General features: G+C 47.7%; 1 protein-coding gene across 1 annotated transcript in view; it reads left to right on the forward strand.

The window, feature by feature from the left end:
- NRDC (nardilysin convertase) overlaps nucleotides 1-23854 on the forward strand; it is a 780134-nt gene that overhangs the window by 187465 nt on the left and 568815 nt on the right. Inside the window, exon 8 of the mRNA XM_069232676.1 lies at nucleotides 23591-23648. Within this exon, the coding sequence (XP_069088777.1) occupies nucleotides 23591-23648 (58 nt within the window). The remainder of the gene's footprint in view (nucleotides 1-23590; nucleotides 23649-23854) is intronic.

A 23854-nucleotide genomic window follows, 5' to 3' on the forward strand; every position in this document is an offset into this window, starting at 1 on the left:
TATCCACGCAGACTTCAGTGTTCACAATCCCATTGCAATTGTAATAACCACGCCTGCCAGATTGGCTTTTCAAACCGAACCAGAACTCTGTAGTCTACAGGCCTGCACAGATACTTTTAAAGTCTGCTGGAATCTTCATGAGCCCTTACAAACGCTGGCCGAAGTTATCCAGAAAACCTTAGATCTATTTCTGGGTTGTTTATCAGACGTTGAGGGTAATGATAACATGGTAAGTCCATTCAAAGCCCTCAGTTTAGGTATTAAAAACCACTTTCTAGGGTCATAAAAACACTGAAAAAGACTTCCCTAACCGCAGAGTGGTTTGATCGCGAATGTTCTGTGGCTAATCAAGATTTAAGAAAAGCCCTCATTTCCTGTCCCAGGGATGCTGTAACAGTGATTGGTCTGCGAAAAAGGTTTAAACTGTAAGCTGATTAACCAGCTGTTGGATAGTCTTGCACTAGCAGCTGTCACTAAAAATAGTAAATCTTTCTACGGTCTTGTTTCAGTACTAAGGTCGATCAACACACCAAAAGGTGTCAACTAGCTATTGTATTAGTAGTGAGACGTGGGAGGTAAAATTCACTTAGTAATGGACTCTAATAGAAGCTATTATAATAACTGAACTACAGTCTGCGGTCATTGTAACCCTACAAGAAGTCATAGTTGCAATAATGCAGAGTGCAGGAGGGAACGCCCTGGGGCCAGTTGGCCTACAAATTGATCTTATAAAATGTAGTATTAGTTTATGGGCCCCTCTGCTGACCATCGTCTATAAAAATTAAAACTATGAATCCTTACCTGAGTCATGGTCTTTATCCACAATCCTACCAATCTTTAAAAACGGTGACCGCTCCTTTCCCAGTTGCTACCGCTCAATTTATCCTATAGATATACCTGACATAATCTTTGGGAGGGTTCTTTACAACAAAATTACAGAATGGGTAGAGGAGAATAAAATCTTGAACCCTTGTCAGTGTGGTTTTTGAAAATGGATTGGGAACGCAGGAGCAATTATTAAATCTCTGGTTACTTCTAGGTAAATATACTGAGGCGAAACGGGTCCCTATAAATCTAGCATTTATAGACCTCACCGTGGTATTCAACTGTGTTAACCGAGGGAAATTAGGGAAACTTTTGTTTGAAATGGGGATGAAGGAGCCATTTGTACATCTCTTAGCATGCATACACAAAAGCATGAGGGTCAGAGTGGGGTTCGGTCACAGAGGCGAGCTTACAAGAGATTTGCATTGAGCATGGGGGTACGTCAGGGATGTGTGCTTGCCCCCTTGTTATTGGTTCTGTACATAAATAAATTGAGTACTCATTTAATTACGATCACGCTAGATGTTCCCATGATACTTGGCACCCCATGCCCAGCTCCGCTTTATGCAGACCATTCTGTTTTGTTATCACGTACAACCAGAGCTTTGTGCCTGTTGGTACATTCTTTTGTGGAGTTCATGGGCAATCTCGATCTGTAAACAAGCTTTTTTGAAAAACATCATGTCCTGTGGCTGCCCTGTCATTAGTATTATGGCAGGAACAAACCAAATTCACCGTACTAATACATTTTCCTAACTGGGGATGACTTTTAATTCCACTGGATCATGGTCCTCAAACATAGCTGAAAGGATAATTAAGCTATCAAGAGCGATTGGCTCACCGATTGGCTCACCTTTCACCATGCCGTCCCATCCCGGTGGGCTTACGTTTGCCCCATGCTTCAAATTTATTCCACGCAATGTGCCCCAGTCGCTACCTATGGAGTGGGAGTTTGGGGTATAAGGGACACTGTAGCTGTCCAAGTAGAAGAAAATTGCTTTTGCCAGAAACTTTTATCTGTCCCTCTTTCCGCCGCTCATTATATTTGTCATAACGATTTGGGGCTTAAGTATATAAGTGATATTATTCAAATTCGACCTCCGATTTTGTGGCTTTCAATCTGGAAGGACGAGGAGGCATCATTATCTAGGGAATTAATCAAAGATCGTTTGCCATGTGATAACAGCCTTAAAATCCCCTGGTGAACATTTGTAAAATATCCTTTTGATGTGATTGGTACACCACAGGTATTTAGTAATTATGAATTGTGCGCCACAATGGATAGTAAACAAGCCAAAACACTATTAACTTATGTAAAGGGAAAAAAAGATTGGGCATTGAATCGTTAAAAGCATCAGTTGTGACTTATTTGCCAATGATCTATGAGAACACGTTGAGTGATTATCTTTGTGCTGGGTGAGGTAAATGGGAATGCTCTTTACTGTTCCGCCTTCTGGCAGATACGCCACTTACCTACTTTGCTTCCTTTTATGTTTCCAGCACAATGTAGATCTGCAGGTTTGCCTATGTAATAATACTTTTAAATAAACGATGTTACATTTTGCCTTATTTTGTAGTTTTTTTCAAAAATATCCTCAAATGTTTTTAATGTCTTTGATTAGGTCGCGAAAATTGATAACATGAATGCAGTCATGATTTTTTATTTTTTTTAAATTTGAGTGATGATGAAACATGTTTTGATGTGAGTTTGCTCTTACGGGCTGTTGTACGATCAAGGATTCTATGCACCTTTACTAAGGCGTCATTTTAATTGTGCGGGGTTTGGCAGGAATTCTCGTACCGTAAATCTGTCTTTGTAGCACATAGCACTTTAGAGATTGTGATTGATACATGTTGTATGGTTAATTCTGTACATTTATGGCTGCATTGCTGCCAAATAAAGGAACTGAACACTCTGTAAATGATTGTCCAATCTGCTTTTTTAAAAAAAAAGGAAAAGTACATTTATTACACACACACACTATTTAAAACTACAGAGTGATTTACAAGTATACATAGGGCTAGTGGAAAACATATTTGATAGAATCTTTGATAACATTGCATTTGAACCTTAAATAGTCGTAAGTTCATAAAGCACAGTATCCTCCTCCCATACAATATAGCACATAACCCTACAGGAGGGGGTCACTTAAAAACATATCCGTGTTACCACACTGAAAGACATGAATCACGTCATAACACATCATTCTATCACTGACTTCAGTAACCGTAGTCCCTCTACAATCCGAAGCAATAAAGCATTGCAAACTGGTGCACACGTTTTAATTAATAAAGCATGTCTTTTAGAAATGATCATTACTGTCAGCAGTAACATCACATTTACATAAAGAATTGCAAACAGCACCTTGAAATAAAGCATTGTACAAACATAACATGTGGTTGTCTTTCTTAAACAAACGTAGGTCAAAAACATGTAGCCATAAGACCAACCAATAGAGGTTGCTCACTCCTAGGCTGTGCCACAAACGTTACAGCCTTGGGAGTGCTTGATTCATAGGCAGAAAGCCAGGGGGTCTTCTTTTCTGTGATCCTGAAAACCTAGGGTTAGCACCTTTTGAAAACTTTCTTGTGGGGGGGGAGGGGGGTCAGCAAGCTGCACTCCTGCAGCCCTCCCCCCCCCCCAACTCTCTTTAAAAAAAAAAAGAATTAAAAAAAATTGTTTATTTTTATTTTATTACAGTTGATGGTGCTTCTGCCATCGTGGGACACCACAATCAGTAGAAACTTTAGGCATTTCAAGCCCAACGAGCATTATGGGGCACTTTTTCCCAGGAGTGTTTATACATGGTGAGCGGCTCCGGCCGTATACCTTTGTTCGCACGGCCTTGTGGTTTCGATTTTATTTGCTTTGTTTTTTCATGTTTATTGTTGGGGTGCCCCGTCTGTCGCTTTTGTTGAGGGCAGCTCAAGGGGGCTCACCCCCCGCTGCTCCTGCCAGTTCCCCGTCCGGCTTGCAGTACTTTATTCCCCTGCCCCATGCGTGCAGGGTGTATCTTTGTGGTGATTGTCCTGCTCCCCCAGACACTGGGAGTGGAAAATCAGCCCACCACAGCCAGGAGCATTGCAGCGTCCCCTCCTGATCTTGGGTCGTTGGGGGGCCCCCAAGCTGAGGTTCTGGGCCCCTTACATTTTTAGCGATGTGGGGGAGGAGCAGAATTAAGGTGCATAACTGCGCTCTCCTTCTCATTAGGACCCCAGGGATGGGGTCCCAGGCCACTTTTCTCTTTGTTGGAGGAGTGGGGTTCTTGACATCACTCTTCCCCCTCCCCCCCCCATTTGGAGGCAGGCCAGGAGGTGTGTCTTGGGCCCTCCTGAACCTCTAGAACTCTGTTGTGACAGCCTACATGCCCCCATCCAGGGTTCATTAATTATTATTGATCCCTTTTGACGACCCTGACCCACCCTTGGCTTTTTACCGGTCTTGTAGTAGAGTTCCACTCATTTTAGTTGATGGCAGTCACATCCTTCTTCCCTGCATATCTGAGGCCCTGTTGGGCTGATTGTCACAATTTTGGGCTCATTTTGCTTCTGGTGGCGAGTCCTGGCTCCCTGAGCCAACCTCTCCTTTATCTGGGCCTCTGGAGCTTCTGTCTGCCTGTGTGGGCACAAATGTCCAGCTCTTCCCTCAATTGGTCCTTAGAGGGGGTTTATGGGTACCAGCTTCCCTGGTCCAAGAGAGAGATCCACTGCTCCTGGGCTCAACTGTAGGTAGATTCCTTAGTTCAATAGGGCATTGGAGGAGTTCCTCCTTTTAGTTCTCCATGGCTGCCCCCGTTCAGTCTGTGTCCAGCTCCAGCACAAAGTACTCTTTTCACCCTTGTGCAAGACGTTTTTTAAGTGGGGGTGGAAAGTTGTAGAAGACAGGCAACCTGGGCCAATCCTGGGGTGCCACATCTCCTCTCCAGGCATGTTCCAACCCTCCTGAACAGCATTCTGGGACCGTTCAAGATGGCGCCATCCAGGAGTCACTGATCACATCTCCTCTGGGGACCTCAGCTCCGCCCCTTGGTGATAACACTGCTGGGGCCTTCCCCACCAAAACTTCAAAGCAGAGCCACATCTATAAAACATTAAGATCCAGATGATCCCAGTGAAGTACCTGGGAGTGTTTCTGTGTTCGGATTGCAATGAAGCATATGGTTCTTATGTGAACAATTTACTGAGCATCCCTTAAAAGAAATGTACACAAATGGCTGAGGTTCTACATGTCCTTATTGGGGGTTATCACAATTAGCAAAATAATCATGCGTTCTCGAGTGCTATATGTATTGCAACACCTGCCGATGCGCATATTGTAATCTTGTTTCTGCAAACTGGATGAATTACTTCAATTACTTTACTGGGGGGCAGGAAGGGCACAGATACATTTTGAGATACTGAAACTACTGTGGGATAGTGTAGGGTTACAGGCACCAAATTTCAAGACCTATTTGTGGGCAGCTCATATTCATCATACAGTGCTTTAGTTTTAGGAGGGCGCACTAAAAGAGAAGGGAAGTTGAGTACGTTTATGTGAAGCAGCTGATTCCCCGGCACTTTGGGAATAGCCCAATTTTGCCATCTTTCATGAAACATAGAGGTGAGAGTGATACCCCACGTGACATGGAAGATCTGTTTGAGGATGGCTGAATGATGGGCTATGTGGATGTTTGTGATAATGCCGATTGCTGGTCAATGCTTCCTGGTATATGCTGGTTTGGTGGTGGCTGTTCGCAAGTCCTGGGCAGGGTTTCCAGGGGGACTGGAAACATATGTTAAACCAGACCCTCCCAGACATGGGAGGTGAGGACAAACTCATTACTCGAATTTACTCATTATTGATACCATGCACAACTACCTGCGTAACTACACTGAAGACACAGTGGGAAAGGGATATATCAGCTTGGATTTAAGGGAAGGGAACTAGACATCTATATTGGGTAACTGCAGGAGAGTTGCACGTAAAGCAAGATTGAAAATTCTATATTATAAATGTGTACATAGGGATTACATCACACCACAGTGGCTGCACAGACTAGATTGCTCCACATCAGAACAGTGCCCCAAATGCATAATAGCAGAGGGAACCTATATTCAAATATGGTGAGTGCTTTTTGGGTTGAAGTAATTTAGACTTGAGGAATAATAATCGAATTGCAAATACTGCCAACGATACAGATGTGCTTACTGGAACTAATCACCTGTGATGAGCACACTAACTATGTGGAAAAGGTATTGGAGCTAGGTGTCACTGTGGCAAAGAAGAGAATAGCACTAAGATGGATGTCCAAACAACTGCCCACACGAAAGCAATGGTTATGGGAATTTATGAGGTGGGTACGAGCTGAATGTGGGGGGCACCACAGGTTGGTTTACAACAGAGTGGAACAGGGAGGAATGATGATAGGGACTTAGAAGTCCTGATACAACAGGAAATGGGAGATCCTGAACTGGAACAAGACGTGGAGAGGACAGTTCATTAGTACGATATGTCTGTTATGCTGATCGGTGTTAATTTGATGCAGTAGTACCAATTATGCTGTTTAAGTGATCCAGTGTTATGTATGGATTTATATTTATTTGCATGCGGTGTGACTTGCATCTCTCTACCTGTTTAGGGCATGCGGGGGAGGGAAGATGGACTAAGTTAATGAACTGTAATGTTATTTTGTTTTTAAAACCAATACATTTTTAGGGATAAAAATAGTAAAATAAAATTGGTGGTATAAAAAAAGAGGGAACAGCCTCCAGTGTTGGCTTCAGAGGTCTGGGCTTCCTCATTTGTTCAGTAAGCCTGGGCAGTCCCAACCCTGGTACAGTATGACAGCTAATTAACACATGCAGATTTTCTTCCCCACTCCCTCCTCGAGCAGAGTGAAGCTCTGCTGATTTCTCTCTTTGTGTGGGGAAGCCTTTATTCCTTCTGCTGGAAGCCATGCAATTAACTTGGCCCTGCAGGGTGACAAAAGGCCTGTACTCCGATCCTGAGCTTAGCCAGAGAAATATGACAATAGTGGATGGTGCATAAGATGTGGATATAGCTGCTTGGGACTTGCATAGTCCATCTTGGTGCACATTTCACCCCATTTTGATATCTTGATAGGCGTTGTAGGCCAAAGGGAAGCTAAACTGCCTGCACTCTATGGCAGGTTTTCCTGTATGTAATAGTGTCACTGCAGAAAAAACGAAACCATCCTGATTTTCCCTATGTGTTTCTGCTAATATAAGGCCTACCCCGGGTCGATATCTAACTCTGCATAGTCCCCTGTGCGCATTTATCAGGCTGCGTACAATAGTTGTTCTCACTCTCAGCCACATGTTTGTGTATAACCATCGAGGTGCCCCTTACTCTGGCGCAGTGGCCTATTTAAAAAGGATAACACTGCCAGTAAACAGAGGTAGTCCCTTTACCAGGTGATTACCATCAGTGAGACACCAGTTGTGGGGATCACCCATAGTAAACAGTCCAAAACCAAGTGATCCAAAGGTGAAAAATTCAAGCAGATTAAATAGAACCCATTTTGTTACATTGTATCTAGTCAGCTCTGCGCTTTTGATGTTAGGCGTAACCTTTACAGCAATCTGGAGAACATTGTTTCCTTTTTTATAACTTTTTATTGATTTTAAACAAAAAAAAAACAGAGTAAGGACGTGCAGTCGGGGGCCAGACACCTCATTCAAAAGAAGTGTCAAAACTATATTGGACAGAGATCATGGTTTGGGTAGTACACTCGTGGAAAAGGACAGAGCCACACACATAGCCCACAGTTACTTTACAAAGTAACATTAAAGGAAGTTCATGTACTCCATATCTTAAGATATTTCTTATGCACTCCACGTGCATTGTATACCAATTTTCCATTCTGGCGCACTAGTCAGTTCCTCCAACATGTTCCATAATCTTGGGAGCCTGCTGATCCCTTAAAGGCGTGCTGTGCTGTACTCCTCCTTGCAACCATGTATCCCATACCCACCAAAGTATGAACACTATGGGGAGCCACCCAAGTTATCCATTACCCCGAAAAGGACAGTGCTAGGGTACACTTCCAGCTGTCTACCCTCCATGAGTTTCAGTTTTTCATGTATTTCTTTCCAACAAGTGCCAGTAACTGGGCACTCCCACACAGTACGATAGAAAGTGCAGGGCAGCCGTCATTTGATGGCAGTCACGACTTGCATTCCAACCTATGCACCAGAATTGCGCCAGGCAATGATAAAAAAAAAACATGCAGATTTTTCAATCAAATAAGTCTGAAACTCACTGAAATGACAAACACCCTGGCGACAATTTTAGCTGCAGTCTAATCTTGTTTTTCAAGACCACCCACATCCTCCTCCCATGCAGCCCCAAACTGCAAGAGTGGGTCAGGAGAATGTATCACTTTGACTGTACAACGACTTGAGATGGCCCACCTACCTGGTTGTTCAGTGATCAATTTTATCTCCATACGGTTATATTCGGAGACCGCTAGAAGGTGTTTTTGACATGAATCTAGGGCATGCCTAACCTGCAGATATTAACAAAATTGCGACTTATGCAGCTGAAACTCCAATACAAGGTCCTCAGATGATTTGAAATGACTGCCCCTCTGGACATTCCAAAGGGTTGACGTACCTATTAAGTCCCATCTAGGGATCCTGAAAGTCTGTTAGTCTGTGGCCATCAGGTGACTCCCCAAAGGAAAATCACAGCAGTTATATTTTTTAACCATTTGATGTGTTTAAATGCTGCTTGCCAGCACAGGATTGGCAGTCTAGTCACTGGGGGTAAAGCGCCAGGGGGGCATCGCCATACAGTACGCTCAGTAAGCCATAGGTGTGGAGAAGTTCCAACTCTAGTCTATGAACAGGGTCTGCCCTGTTGCAATATAACCAGTCATTAATTGAAACCATCTGGGAGGCCTAGTAGTAAAGCTAAACCTCTGCTCAACCGAACCTGGCGTTGTGGGTGTACTGGCGACATTTCTGGAATGTTATACATGGGGTTTTACCTGCCCATAGATGTTCCCGAGCTGTTCCTATAGGTCTGTGAAGAACGTGGGTTGTAGTATAAAGGGATAGTATTGTCAACCATATGGGAAGCGGGGAAAGGAGATCATTTTGAACAAAGCACTGTGACCCACCATTGTGAGAGGAAGGGCGGCCCATTCTCTTAGGTCGTTTTTTTAGTTTAGCCATCAACGATGCAATTTTTAGATCCCACTGCTTCTGGTGTTATTGTAATACACTTCACAAAAAGAACCTGGTGTTATTGTGTTACAACCATACACAGATGAGGGAAACCACACTCCACCACATGCCCACTGTTGGGGGTTCAGGGCAACCCCAAAGTTACCACACCAGCAGCTCAGGGCCGGTCAGGTGCAGAGGTCAAAGTGGTGCCCAAAACGCATAGGCTTCAATGGAGAAGGGGGTGCTCCGGTTCCAGTCTGCCAGCAGGTAAGTACCCGCGTCTTCAGAGGGCAGACCAGGGGGGATTTGTAGGGCACCGGGGGGGACACAAGTCCACACAAAAAGTACACCCTCAGCGGCACGGGGGCGGCCGGGTGCAGTGTTCAAACAAGCGTCGGGTTTGTAATAGGTTTCAATGGGAGACCAAGGGGTCTCTTCAGTGATGCAGGCAGGCAAGGGGGGGGCTCCTCGGGGTAGCCACCACCTGGGCAAGGGAGAGGGCCACCTGGGGATCGCTCCTGCACTGGAGGTCGGATCCTTCAGGTCCTGGGGGCTGCGGATGCAGAGTCTTTACCAGGTGTTGGGTCTTTGAAGCAGGCAGTCGCGGTCAGGGGGAGCCTCGGGATTCCCTCTGCAGGCGTCGCTGTGGGGGTTCAGGGGGGTCAACTCTGGATACTCACGGTCTCGTAGTCGCCGGGGAGTCCTCCCTGTGGTGTTTGTTCTCCACAAGTCGAGCCGGGGGCGTTGGGTGCAGAGTGCAAAGTCTCACGCTTCCGGCAGGAAACGTGTGTTGTTTCAAAGTTGCCTCGGGAGTTCTTGGTCCTTCTAGATGCAGGGCAGTCCTCTGAGGCTTCAGAGGTCGCTGGTCCTTGTGGGACGCGTCGCTGGAGCAGTGTCTTTAGAAGTGGGGAGACAGGCCGGTAGAGCTGGGGCCAAAGCAGTTGGTGCCTCAGTCTTCTCTGCAGGGTTTTTCAGCTCAGCAGTCCTTCTTCGTCTTAGGTTGCAGGAATCTACCTTGCTGCGTTCTGGGAGCCCCTAAATACAGAATTTAGGGGTGTGTTTAGGTCTGGGAGGGCAGTAGCCAATGGCTACTGTCCTTGAGGGTGGCTACACCCTCTTGGTGCCTCCTCCCTGAGGGGAGGGGGGCACATTCCCATCCCTATTGGGGGGATCCTCCATCTGCAACATGGAGGATTTCTAAAAGTCAGAGTCACCTCAGTTCAGGACACCTTAGGGGCTGTCCTGACTGGCCAGTGACTCCTCCTTGTTTTTCTCATTATCTCCTCCGGCCTGGCCACCAAAAGTGGGGCCATGGCCGGAGGGGGCGGGCAGCTCCACTAGCTGGAGTGCCCTGGGGTGCTGTAACAAAGGGGGTGAGAAGCATCTCCACCCAGTACAGGCTTTGTTACTAGCCACAGAGTGACAAAGGCACTCTCCCCATGTGGCCAGCAACATGTCTGGTGTATGGCAGGCTGCTAAAACTAGTCAGCTTACCCGGGTAGTCGGTTAAGGTTTCAGGGGGCACCTCTAAGGTGCCCTCTGGGGTGTATGTTACAATAAAATGTACACTGGCATCAATGTGCATTTATTGTGCTGAGAAGTTTGATACCAAACTCCACAGTTTTCAGTGTAGCCATTATGGTGCATGTCAGACTCCCAGACCATATACTCTTATGGCTACCCTGCACTTACAATGTCCAAGGTTTTGCTTAGACACTGTAGGGGCATAGTGCTCATGCACTTATGCCCTCACCTATGGTATAGTGCACCATGCCTTAGGGCTGTAAGGCCTGCTAGAGGGGTGACTGACCTATACCTATAGGCAGTGTGAGGTTGGCATGGCACCCTGAGGGGAGTGCCATGTCGACTTAGTCTTTTTATCCCCACCAGCACACACAAGCTGGCAAGCAGTGTGTCTGTGCTGAGCGAGGGGTTCCCCAGGGGGGCATAAGACATGCTGCAGCCCTTAGAGACCTTCCCTGGCATCAGGGCCCTTGGTACCAGAGGTACCAGTTACAAGGGACTTACCTGGATGCCAGGGTGTGCCAATTGTGGAAACAAAAGTACAGGTTAGGGAAAGAACACTGGTGTTGGGGCCTGATTAGCAGGCCTCAGCACACTTTCAAATCATAACTTGGCATCAGCAAAGGCAAAAAGTCAGGGGGTAACCATGCCAAGGAGGCATTTCCTTACACTAGGTAAGTGGAATGTGAAAGGTGGTCCCCCACCCAAAGAAGTGGAATCAGTAGAGGGGAGCTGGAGGAACTAGGAACCCCAAAAAGTAAGTGCCAGGGTGCCCCCCCAGCGACCAGGAGAGAAGAAGTAAGTACCTGTTTTTATCCCCCACACCCACAGGAGAACTTTGGAAAAGGACTATGCAAGACCCAGACAATACTGAAATAAACCAAAGGTGGATCCTGACAGAAGAGGATCTGCAAAAGAAGGGGACCAAGTCCAGTTCGAGTTGGAATGTCCAGCTGTGGCAATGAGCCACTACCCACCCTTCTCTGGATGCAGGAACAGGTAGACAGTGGATGAAGAAAGTCAGCTGTGCGGCACAGCAGCAGAGGAAGAGTTCCAGAAGTGATGCAAGCGATGTCCCACATTGCAGTCAGTCAGTGGTGCTGAAAAAGCACCAGCAAGCCCTTTCAAGTGCAAGAGTAGGAGAAGAAGGCTTTGAAAGGCTGAAGAGGATCTGCAAGGCCCAGGGGACTCGACCTAAGGATGGGAGTCCGAGGTGACCCTAAGCAGCTAAAAGAGTCACAAGCAGCGGAAGCAGCCTTCACATGTGACCCACGGGCAGCAGGCACAGGAGTCCCAGTGAGGCCCACTCAACACACCTGAAGAGGAGTCCCACGTCGCTGGAGCAGCAGGCAGGAGACTGTGCTTTGCAGGGAAGAGTGCTGGAGGCCAGGGCTACGTGGAGCCTGAAGATCCCTGGGAGGAGGAACAAACAAGCCTTGGTAGCCGCAAGAGTCACAGTGCTGTCCTGTGAGGAGAGACAACCGCTTACCATCTCCCAAGTTGGACAGCTGGTAGAGAGGACCAAGGGGGTCACTCCAGACCACCACATGTGATGCAGGATCCACGCAGTTCCAGAGGAGAGAGGATCCACATAGCTGGCTGTCATTGCAGTAGGTGCTTTTCACACTGCCCAGTTTCCCCGCTCTATGGACAGTTGAGGGATAGCGGAGTGATCCCTTGAGACACCCCTTGAGGGTATGTGGGGATCAATGGTATTGCTATTGTCCATGTAGAGGTGAGCAAAAGAACAATGGATTAAACCCAGATCTGTGACTGGGGATGAGTGGTTGAAAAGTTTTGGCACTCCTTCCATCATCCTTTTGTGTTGCTAAAGTTGCCTTAAGTGGGAAGGGTATGCCCAGACGCGGGTCCCTTGCTCACTGTGCACTGGATTCAAGCTAGCCTGGCTGATGAAGGTTGATAACCTGTAACCGGTTCCAGGATGCTTGTTTCCGATCCAGCGAGGACCTAGCTTGGCAGATCAGGCTGGACTGTGAAATAGCCTCCATTGTCGAGTTTAATAAGAGCTTCGGTGTGTGCACTCTAATTAAAATCCAAGGCTGACCTTTCAAAAGCCCCACAATCATCATGTCTGCCCAAAGGGACGGTGGACACCTTATGCATTACAAGCAGAAGGGTTTTCTTCAGAAGGATAGCCACCACCCTGGAGCCCCAAGTGGTCCTTATATGGTGTACTTGAGGGTAGCCATGACGGCCAAGGAAGGAACAGTTCATGCTCAATGGTTGAGTCTCCTGACAAATTAATATAAGTGGATGAAATCTTTTAATGTAGGACATCACCGACCCTCTCTTGAGTTTATCATAATGCCTGTTTACATTCCAGGGTATTACCTAGTATCCCCATAAGGGCTCACAAATCGACTCATTAACCATGATTCTGAAACCAGCAGGGATGAATATAATTTGGTGACATCGCAGCAACCCAGGAATGTATAACTAAAACTAAACAACAGTTTATGGGCCAACAAAGCTGCCCTGAATCCCCAATTCCCCCACCCTACACTCCTGACATAGAAGCATCTGTTGCTCTGAACATATGAATGTAGGACTATACCATCTGGGCAAGGGGACAGAACTAAAACCTACAGTGAAAAGAACTGAAAACAGTAATCAGTGGGGGTGGGTAAAACAGGCATGATGTGATGGTATTGCACATCCCATATCTGTGTGAAAAATAGTTCCCACCCACAACAAAGGATACCAGTTCAGTATCGCTTACACAGGTGTCCAGCAGAGGGTATGGATTGATGTATGGAGGAATTATAAATTATCTTGCAGGTGCAGAACACCCAGAATTCTATCTGTTAGCCCAGATCGCTGCTGTCTGAGCTGATGTTTTCCTTCAGTGCAGAGTGCTGGCAGTTAAGACTATTAAGGCGATCAACTTAGAGTAAACCAGGAATATTAGAATTTGGTGAGACTCACAGGTAACAAATAGTAAGGTTTGTGCCATTTGTAAAATTAAGTCCCTGTAATTCAGTAATCGAGCATTCATGGTGCAAGGAGTCAGGGATCGGGTACGGACCCATAGAGCAATGTACACACTGTCGCAAAATGAGAGGATATTAGTCTTTCAGTTGTGAGTTTGGCCAGTTCCTTAGGGAGTTCACTGCTTCGCTGCCCTCCGAACCCCCGGAGAATCCCACTAGTTGGATATCATTACTTCTTGACCTTTCTTCAGTGTGCTCTGCCCGGTGGCAGAGCTCAAGATTTGTGTCTTTCAGCTTGTGCACCTTTTGAGGCCATATCTTTCAAGGAGGCTTACATTACAGTTAGATGTCCATCTGCTTTAGCAACACGGTCAACCTTTTTCTGAGGTCTTGCTATAGGTCCGTGATCTCAGATCTGACTGCCACAATCAGCATCTCAAGCTGCTCACTGGGAGGATGACTCAAGTATGTCGTCAGTGTTGACCTTTGAGGTCTGTGGTGGGTCTTGCAATTCTGTGGACCCTATGGCCGAGAGACCTCTGTGGGAGGGGCCAGCACTAAGGGTTCTGGCAAATGTATCCAGCTGCCCTTGTTAAGTTGCCATACGTACGTCGCCCTGGGACCCAGGCAGGCACTTGTAAGGCCAAGAGACCTGACCACCCAGACTCAGCCAGTAATGTGCCAGTAGTGTCTATTTGGAATGGTTCAACTCAGTCCTACTAGCTCCAGAAACTGGGTGGAACGATCAGCCAGTAAAAGTCCCCACCACCACCTGCAACACAGGATTTCAGTAGCTGTCATGAGGCCCAGCTGTACCAACCTTTACCTGGCTGAGTGGACTTTTCACCAGTTAGTGCAAGACACTCTGGGAGATGGTGGGCAAGCAAGGACCAGAAACCAGGAGTTTGGGTGCAGCCAGCATAAATCCCGCTGGTAGCAGTCCCAGGAATAGAATGAAGCCTCTAACCAGCCTGGCATGGCAGTAGCCCACATATTTTGTGCTCTATTGTGGTCCTCAGTCTTGGGGCTTCCACAAGCCGATCCTCCCTTGCAGGTGTTGGAGGTTTTTGTACTCACCTGCACACCCCGTACCCCCTCCAGTAGGGTCTCTGAGGGAACAAGGTGCCCCAAGTCATCTCTCCACGTAGTGGTCCACTGTTCAGGCCTGATAGGCCCTGCAGCGCAGCCACACCTTAACCACGAACTTCAGCTGGATGGTGTCTGTTCTGCAGCTTCCAGTGCTGTCTGTGAAAGCTGCTTTGCAGGTCAGAGCAGAGGTTGCGCACTAGCCTCATTCAATATGTGCACTCCACGAAAATCATCCCCAGCCCCACCAATGTTCTGTCTCCCCGGCACTCCCATAGATCATCCGAAAGGCCCATTAATGCAATCCTGGGATGTACCTCAATGTGTGTTCCTACCATGCGGTTAAGGTGGACATGACAATGTGTCAGTACCCATAAATAATGGGACATGACCACACCATGTGGTAGAAATCACCCCTGGAATCCTGGCATCTGGTGCAAGCAGGGGATGTGCATACTCTGGCATAAACGGAGGGTGTAGGAGGCTTGCCTGGCTTATAGTGGGTACCTTGTGGTACTTACACTTTGTGCCAGGTCCAGTTGTCCCTTATTAGAAGAATAGAGGTGTTTCTACCAGCTTAGGCTGATAGAATGTAGCTATGGCAAAGAAGCTTAGGCTGAACTAGGAGACATGCAAAGCTCCTACTATACCACTTATATCATATAGCACAATATCATAAGAAAACACAATACTCAAAGTTACTAAAAATAAAGGTACTTTATTTTAGTGACAGTATGCCAAAAGTATCTCGGAGAATACCCTCACATAGGAGGTAAGTAATATACACAAGTTATATGTACACAAACCCAAAACAGGTAAGTAACAGTAAGAAAAGTAGTGCAAACAATGTAGAATCACAATAGGATGCAATAGGTAGACATAGGTCTAGGGGCAACACAAACCATATGCTCCAAAAGTGGAATGCGAATCACAAATGGACCCCAGACCTATGGGAGATTGTAGAGGGTTGCTGGGACTGTGAGAAAACAGTAAGGGTGTCCAAAATACCCCACCCCAAGACCCTGAAAAGTAGAAGTAAAGTTACCCTACCACCCCCAGAAAGACACAATAGTCGTGATAGGGGATTTTGCAAGAGCCACAAGCACCAGCAAAACACTGAAGACTGATTCCTGAACCTGAGGACCTGTAAAGGAAGGGGACCAAGTCCAAGAGTCACGAAAGTGTCCAGGGGGCAGATGCCCACTAAACCCCGGATGAAGGTGCAAAAGGGCTGCAGGACGGAGTGCTGGGGACCCAGGCTAGACTGTGCACAAAGGAATCGTTGGAGAAGTGCACAGAAGCCGGAGCAGCTGCAAATCACGCAGTACGCAGGTTTGCTGTCTTGCGTGGGGAGGCAAGGACTTAACCTCCACCAAATTTGGACAGAAGGGCCACTGGACTGTGGGAGACACTTGGACCCAGCTCCTGTGTTCCAGGGACCACTCATCAGGAAGAGAGGGGACCCAGAGGACCGGTGATGCAGACGTTTGGTGCCTGCATTGGCAGGGGAAAGATTCCGTCAACCCACTGGAGATTTCTTCTTGGCTTCCAGTGCAGGGTGAAGGCAGACAGCCCTCAGAGCATGCACCACCAGGAAACAGTCAAGAAAGCCGGCAGAATGAGGCGCTACAATGTTGCTGATAGTCGTCTTGCTACTTTGTTGCGGTTTTGCAGGCGTCCTGGAGCAGTCAGCAGTCGATCCTTGGCAGAAGTCGAAGAGGGAAGTGCAGAGGAACTCTGGTGAGCTCTTGCATTCGTTATCTGAGGAATAGCCCAGAGGAGAGACCCTAAATAGACAGAAAAGGAGGTTTGGCTACTAAGAAAGGAGGCTTGGCTACTGAAAGAGGTAAGCACCTATCAGGAGGGGTCTCTGACGTCACCTGCTGGCACTGGCCACTCAGATCAGTCCATTATGCCCCAACACCTCTGAATCCAAGATGGCAGAGGTCTGGGACACACTGGAGGAGCTCTGGGCACCTCCCATGAGGAGGTGCAGGTCAGGGGAGTGGTCACTCCCCTTTCCTTTGTCCAGTTTGGCGCCAGAGCAGGGCTTTGGGATCCCTGAACCGGGGTAGACTGGCTTATGCAGAGATGGGCACCATCTGTGCCCATCAAAGCATTTCCAGAGGCTGGGGGAGGCTACTCCTCCCCAGCCCTTCACACCTATTTCCAAAGGGAGAGGGTGTAACACCCTCTCTCAGAGGAAATCCTTTGTTCTGCCTGCCTGGGCTGCCCAGACCCCAGGGGGGCAGAAACCTGTCTGAGGGTTTGGCAGCAGCAGCAGCTGCAGTGGAAACCCCGAAAAGGCAGTTTGGCAGTACCCGTGTTCTGTGCTAGAGACCCGGGGGATCATGGAATTGTTACCCCAATACCAGAATGGTATTAGGGTGACAATTCCATGATCTAAGACATGTTACATGGCCATGTTCGGAGTTACCATTGTGACGCTACACATAGGTAGTGACCTAATGTGTAGTGCACACGTGTAATAGTGTCCCTGCACTCACAAAGTTCGGGGAATTTGCCCTGAACGATGTGGGGGCACCTTGGCTAGTGCCAGGGTGCCCACACACTAAGTAACTTGGCACCTAACCTTCACCAGGTTAGGGTTAGATATGTAGGTGACTTATAAGTTACTTATGTGCTGTGAAAAATGGCTGTGAAATAATGTGGACGTTATTTCACGCAGGCTGCAGTGGCAGTCCTGTGTAAGAATTGTCAGAGCTCCCTATGTGTGGTAAAAGAAATGCTGCAGCCCATAGGGATCTCCTGGAACCCCAATACCCTGGGTACCTCGGTAACATATACAAGGGAATTATATGGGTGTTCCAGTGTGCCAATGAGAATTGGTAAAATTAGTCACTAGCCTGCAGTGACAATTTTAGAAAGCAGAGAGAGCATAAACACTGAGGTTCTGGTTAACAGAGCCTCAGTGATACAGTTAGGCACCACACAGGGAAAACATACAGGGCATACATTATGAGCACTGGGGTCCTGCCTAGCAGGGTCCCAGTGACACATGGGCAAAAACAAACATACATACAGTGAAAATGGGGGTAACATGCCAGACAAGATGGTACTTTCCTACAAAGGGGTGTAAGGTAAGCTTGGTGGAGAAACTTAAACTGTACAAGCCGGAGTCTTGCTGAGATTGCCAACACCCAGGGAGCCATATAGTCATCTTGCCTGTTGCCCCTGTCCAATTCCATCACGTATTCCTCCCATTTCAAGTTCAGGGAATCCTCCGATCCAGGAAGTGTAATACCAAGGTCCTGTAATTTTGTGAAACCCCACCTTGCCTCAGAGGACCCATGGGTAAACGTCCTTCCAGTAGACTACACTCTGGGACGTCATCCAGTTCTCCCTGATTTTCCAGATGCACATGCCAGAGCTGTAAATACTGGAAGAACTGGGAAGCGGGCATGTGGAAGTCCTGAAAATACCTTTATTTGGCTCCGATCCCACACATCCCCCAAGTGTGAGATCTCAATCTAGTCCCATCCCCGAAAGCCCTCCAGGTATGCCATCTGGTCCAGGTACCTGCCCTCCCATAGCAGGGTCTCAAGTGAGAATTTGTGGTCACAACCAATCGATTGCAGCACCGCCCTCTGCACCTGGAATACCACCTTGGTCGGTTCCGGAAGGGATGCTGGTATGGGTGCCCCCTAAAGGATGCCAGTTGTGTAAATCTATTAGAGCCAATTCTCCTGGACAGGTTGGGCCCTTCTTGGTCGTCCCACCCCCCACCCAATACCCCAACCCCAATGCATCCACTCATTGATGTTCAGAAGCTGGGTGGCCCAGTAATAAAGGTGCACATCCACCATAGCAAACCCTCCCTCCTATACGATACACATTTGCCAAGAGCCACATTTGGGGGTTTGTGTGCACATATCAACATGTGCCCCATGGCTGCCAGTGAACTGAACCTGGAATGCAGGATGCGGAGGGGTAGTTCTGAAGGGCATACAGCAGCAGCAGCAGGAGTATCATCATTTTAAAAAGAGCTATTGTAGCTCTGTATATACTATCTCAAAGTGAGATAGTCCATGGGTTCCCCAAGAGGCTTGACAGAGGCAATAATAATACTACTGCTCTATTTGTGGTAGAGTGGTCGAGCAGTTAGGCTTTTCAGAGGGTAGTGTTAAGCATTTATTGTACAAACACAGGCAATAAATGAGAAAAATATTATTTTCTTTATTTTAGAACCACAAGATTCAAATTGCAGGTAAGTACATTAAATGTAAGGTACTTTGCATAGGTATAGATAGGACATTGAATTAAAACAGTAATGTACAAAGTTTGGCATAAAATGGAAATAAGCTATTTTAAAAGTGGACACTGTGCAAAATTCAACAGTTCCTGGGGGAGGTTAGTACAGTTTGGTTCATGCGGTAAGTAAAGCACTTAGAAGTTCAGTCTCCGGGGCATAGGTAGCCCATCGTTGGGGGTTCAAGTCAACTCCAAACACCCAGCACCAGCAACACAGGTCCGGTCAGGTGCAGAGGTGAAAGAGGGGCCCAAATAACAGGCGCTTATGGAGACAGGGGATACTCCGGTTCTAGTCTGCTGGCAGGTAAGTACCTGTGTCCTCGGGGAGCAGACCAAGGGGGTTTAGTAGAGCACTGGAGGTGGGGGCAAGTAGGCACACAAAACACACCCTCAGCGGAAGCCGGGTGCAGTGGGCAAACAAGACGTCTGGTTTGTAATTGAAATCAATGGAGGGACCTGGGAGGTCACTCAGACGTTGCAGGCAGGGCACAGGGGGGACTTCTCGGGCCAGCCACCAACTGTGCAGGGGTGAGGGCTGCCTGCTGATCACTGCTGCACTAGTGTTTGGTTCTTCACGAGCCTGGGGCCTGCGGGTGCAGTGCTTTCCCAGGCATCGTGTTTCTTCTTTCCGGGCTGTCACGGTCAGGGGGGTCCTCAGAATTCCCTCTGCAGGCGTAGTCGTGGGGATGCAGAGAGGTTAGCCCAGGATGGACACGTTGTCAGAGTCGCCTGGGGATCCTCTCTGGGTCATTGGTTTCTCTGGACACGGGCCAGGGGCGTCCGGTGCAGAGTGGTGGGGACTCACACTTCTGGAGTGAGGTGAGAGTCCCTTTAAAGATGGTTTCTTCTTGTTTGAGGTAGACAGTGCCACTGTCCTCGGGAGTTCTTGGTCCTTTGTAGTTGCAGGGCAGTCCTCTGAGTCGGCAGAGGTCGCTTGGCCCGCAGGATGTGTCGCTGGTGCAGGTTCTTTGAATCAGGAGAGAGGCCGGTAGGACTGGGGCCAAAGCAGTTGTTGTCTTCCTTCTTCTCTGTAGGATTTTCAGGTCAGCAGTCCTTCTTCTTTGTAGGTCGTCAGGAATCTGATTTCCTGGGTTCAGGGTCGCCCCTAAATACTAAATTTAGGGGTGTGTTAGGGTTGGAGGGCAGTAGCCAATGGCTACTGTCCCTGAGGGTGGCTACACCCTCCTTGTGCCTCCTCCCTTTGGGGAGGGGGCACATCCATATTCCTATTGGGCTAAATCCTCCAAAACAAGACAGAGGATTTTCCAAGGAGGGGGTCACTTCAGCTCTGGTCACCTTAGGGGTGGACCTGGCTGAGGGGGTGACTCCATGTTTTTTTCTCATTTTCTCCCCAGACTTGCCGCCAAAATTGGGGGCTGTGTCCGAGGGTGGCCATCTCCACCTGCTGGAGATGGGTGGGGCGTTGAAACACCAGGCTTGAGCCTTTAAGGTTTACCGCCAGGTGTTAGTTCCTGCAGGGGGGAGGTATGAAGCACCTCCACCCAGAAAAGGCTTTGTTCCTGGTCAGAGTGCACAAAGGCCCTCATCCCAGGTGGCCAGAAACTGGTCTGGAAGTGGTAGGCTGGCAGAAACCGGTCAACCTAGCACTAGCGGTTGGGCTGGCATGCAGGGGGCATCTCTAATATGCCCTCTGTGTGCATTTCTCAATAAATCCCACACTTGCATCAGTGTGGATTTATTGTGCTGAGAAGTTTGATACCAAACTTCCCAGTATTCAGTGTAGCCATTTTGGAACTGTGGAGTTTGTGTTTGACAAACTCCCAGACAATATACTCTATATGGCTACCCTGCACTTACAATGTATAAGAATTGGCTTAGACACTGTAGGGGCATAATGCTCATACAGCTATGCCCTCACCTGTGGTATAGTGCACCCTGTCTTAGGGCTGTAAGGCCTGCTTATCTATGCCACAAGTTGTGAGGTAATGTGCATGTGCTGAGTGAAGGGTCCCAAGGGTGGCATAATACATGCTGCAGCCCTTAGAGACCTTCCCTGCCACAGGGCCCTTGGTACCAGGGGTACCTTTTACAAGGGACTTATCTGTGTGCCAATTGTGGAGACAAAGGTACAGTTTTAGGGAAAGAACACTGGTGCTGGGGCCTGGTTAGCAGGGTCCCAGCACATTTTCAATCAAGGCTGGCATCAACAAAAGGCAAAATGTTAGGGGTTAACCATGCCAACAGTGGCATTTTCCTACAGCTATGCTGCCCATTTGGGAGTAATTTGTCCCACCAAGTTAAGTCCTCTCGGGCCTTCCGCACTAGAGGGCAAAGATTGAAGCTCTAGGTAAGACCCGGCTCCCAGGCAATGTGAATCACTAGGTATAGAAAGCTAAGACAGCGTATGGGAACCCTGGATGCCCCATTTATTTGCACCTGAGCCCATGAGGATGCATAGAGGACCCTTAAATAGGTCCAGAATTTGGACCTGAAACCCCCTTCAGTTGAGGGTTTCATCCAGGGAGAGCCATTGCACTGAATCATATGCTTCTTTGAAGCCCATCAGCAGAATAGCTGCAGAACCCCCTAGATATTTAATGCAGGCTAGTGCCAGATGTACCCTCCAAATGCAGTGCCTTGTAGTGCGGTGAGGAATAAACTGCATAGGCCAACTGGGATTTCACCCTTAAGAGAAGGTGAGTTAGAAGTTTAGCAGAGAGTTTGAGCTCTGTATTGATGAGGGAGATCAGCTTTTATGAGGCACATTGGTTTGGTGAACACCCTGGCTTAGACAAGACAACCAGAGACGCCATATCTGTGCCAAGTGGGAAGTGGCTCTTAATCGACTCCACAAATACTTCTAGAAAGGGAGGATCTCCGGCCGGAGTCCCCTATGGTTCTCCACTGAGAACCTATCTGGGCCTGGCATTTTCCCAGAGTTTAGACCTGATAAAGCTTTGCCCACCTCTTCAAGCGTAAACGTGTGGTGTACAGTGCAGCTCTATCCTCAGTGGCCAGTAAAGACAGCAGGAGATCCGCCACTAACAGGGTGGTGGACTCCGTCTGGGCATACGTGTTCTGGGTAGAACTTCTCGTATTACTGAGCAAAGGCCACCTCAGTCCCCCCTGGAGTCCTCCACTACTCTCCTGACACCACTAAAAACCTCAGTGTCCTTTGTAGCCAGCCACTACAAACGTTTGCTCCATTTGTCGTCTCCCCTCCCCCACCACCCCAATTCATACACCGAGTGGAGGCCATCCAACATTTGCGTGCTTCCTTTATGCATAGCTGTCGCAAGGAGGTCCTATCAATCATCAACCACGCTGCATTAGATCCGTTCTGTTAGTCGGCCCCTCCTTCTCCTGTGCCCATATAGAGGCCTCTAGATCAGTAATCTGGGCCAGTCTTTCGCAGTCTTTCCCCCGGCACGAGAGTGGGCGACACCCCTCATTGTTGTCTTTCAAGGCATCAGTAGGAAACCAGGCATCGAATCGCCTTTCAGAGTGTTTCCCAGTGGCAGGTGCCCAATAATGAGTTATCACCAGGGCATGGTCTGACGTGTTGTTGCTTTGCCCGCCAACTGGGCCCAAACTGTGTTCCCCGTCCTGGGAGGCTCTGGGCCGATCGGTCCTGTCCCTTCACTCCTTGGCTCCTCTCTGACTCTCAGAGCTCTGTGTGAGCTTGCTGTGACTGCAGCCTCATACAGAGCTTCCTGCGCTCCCCGGCTCGGCCTCTGCAGGGGCAAGCGCTTGAACACAGGTGCCATTGTGGCCGCTGTGCTTGGGGTGCAATAAGTCCCGGCCCTCTTGGGGTCCGTGGCCCTACGGCGCCATGGCTCAGTTCTGATTCACCCCTGAAATTTAAGACTTCCAGAGACCTCCTTCTAGGTTGAGGAGCCCGTCAGGCTGTTATATGGATTTGAGGAGTTTGGGAACCCTGCTCTTCGGCAGGAATATTCTACATTCATTACTTCAGTGAAGATTTCTAGGATGCAGAACGAGGATTACAAATACTATTTACTTACCATTAATTGTATGCGATGGAATACTTGAGGCATGGAAAGGATGCAGTCTGGGGGCAGATGGTAGGGGAAGGTTGAGTTACTGCCCTGTATATTTTGTCCCATATTTGTGCCATGTTTTCATTTTGTTAAAGCGTAGGTTGGAGGGAGCAAATGTCTTTCAGTTAGCAAGGACAAGTTAGATAGGGAGGGCAGGCATTGTAGGAATAGTACCCTTTATTGGTAGTGAGGTCGAATTCTAAATATTACTTATGTTGCATCAGTGAACTGTGGACTGTTTGTTGCTGGATTTGACTTAATCAGGGCCATGGAAACGAAAATAATGCAGAAATAGTCCATACATAGTCATATTTCATGTGCTTCACCTGCATGCCAACTAGTTTATTTGACCATGGTGATGCGAACATGTCCCTGTCATGTGCTCAACCTTTCTGAACACAACATAGATACCACTCAGTCATGCTAAAACACCTACATCCGTCCATAACTCTTCTTGTGTACACAAGTACCAAAAAAGAAAGCATCTGTACTGTCCTCGGCGTTAGGTTGACGCATAGCACCTCTCCAGAACCCATTGTTCATTCCATTTTGTACAGTACTTGGCTGAGGATTAATCTACATACATTACGCAGAAAAAACAAGATCAGTATTGAAGGTAGCTAGAGTTCAAGTGGCATTTTGTCTCGTATGTATTTTACAGAGTTTTGTTTATGCTACATTTATGGCTACCTGAATCTTCTGCATAGCTTCAAGCTACTGTTTCCTCTTTCTGTTCAGAGACTTTGGATAACCTGGAAGAATGGGTTAGAGAGATCTTCTCAAAGATTCCAAATAAGTAAGTATTTTATCATTACCTTGGTTATTGTGTGTTTGTGTAATACAGAGTGGTGCAGGAATGCATATATAAAGTATTCGCTGGTGGCCCCTTTGAAAAGGAAACCCCTTTGGAGCTTCTAACCACATTTTATATCATAGTCTTTTTCATGAAATATTCTGTTTATGTCAAGTAAGGAATTCAGCAGTGGTTGGACTTTTGCCAAG

The sequence above is a fragment of the Pleurodeles waltl genome, chromosome 4_2 (genome assembly GCF_031143425.1).
Source record: "Pleurodeles waltl isolate 20211129_DDA chromosome 4_2, aPleWal1.hap1.20221129, whole genome shotgun sequence".
Classification (NCBI taxonomy): Eukaryota; Metazoa; Chordata; class Amphibia; order Caudata; family Salamandridae; genus Pleurodeles; species Pleurodeles waltl.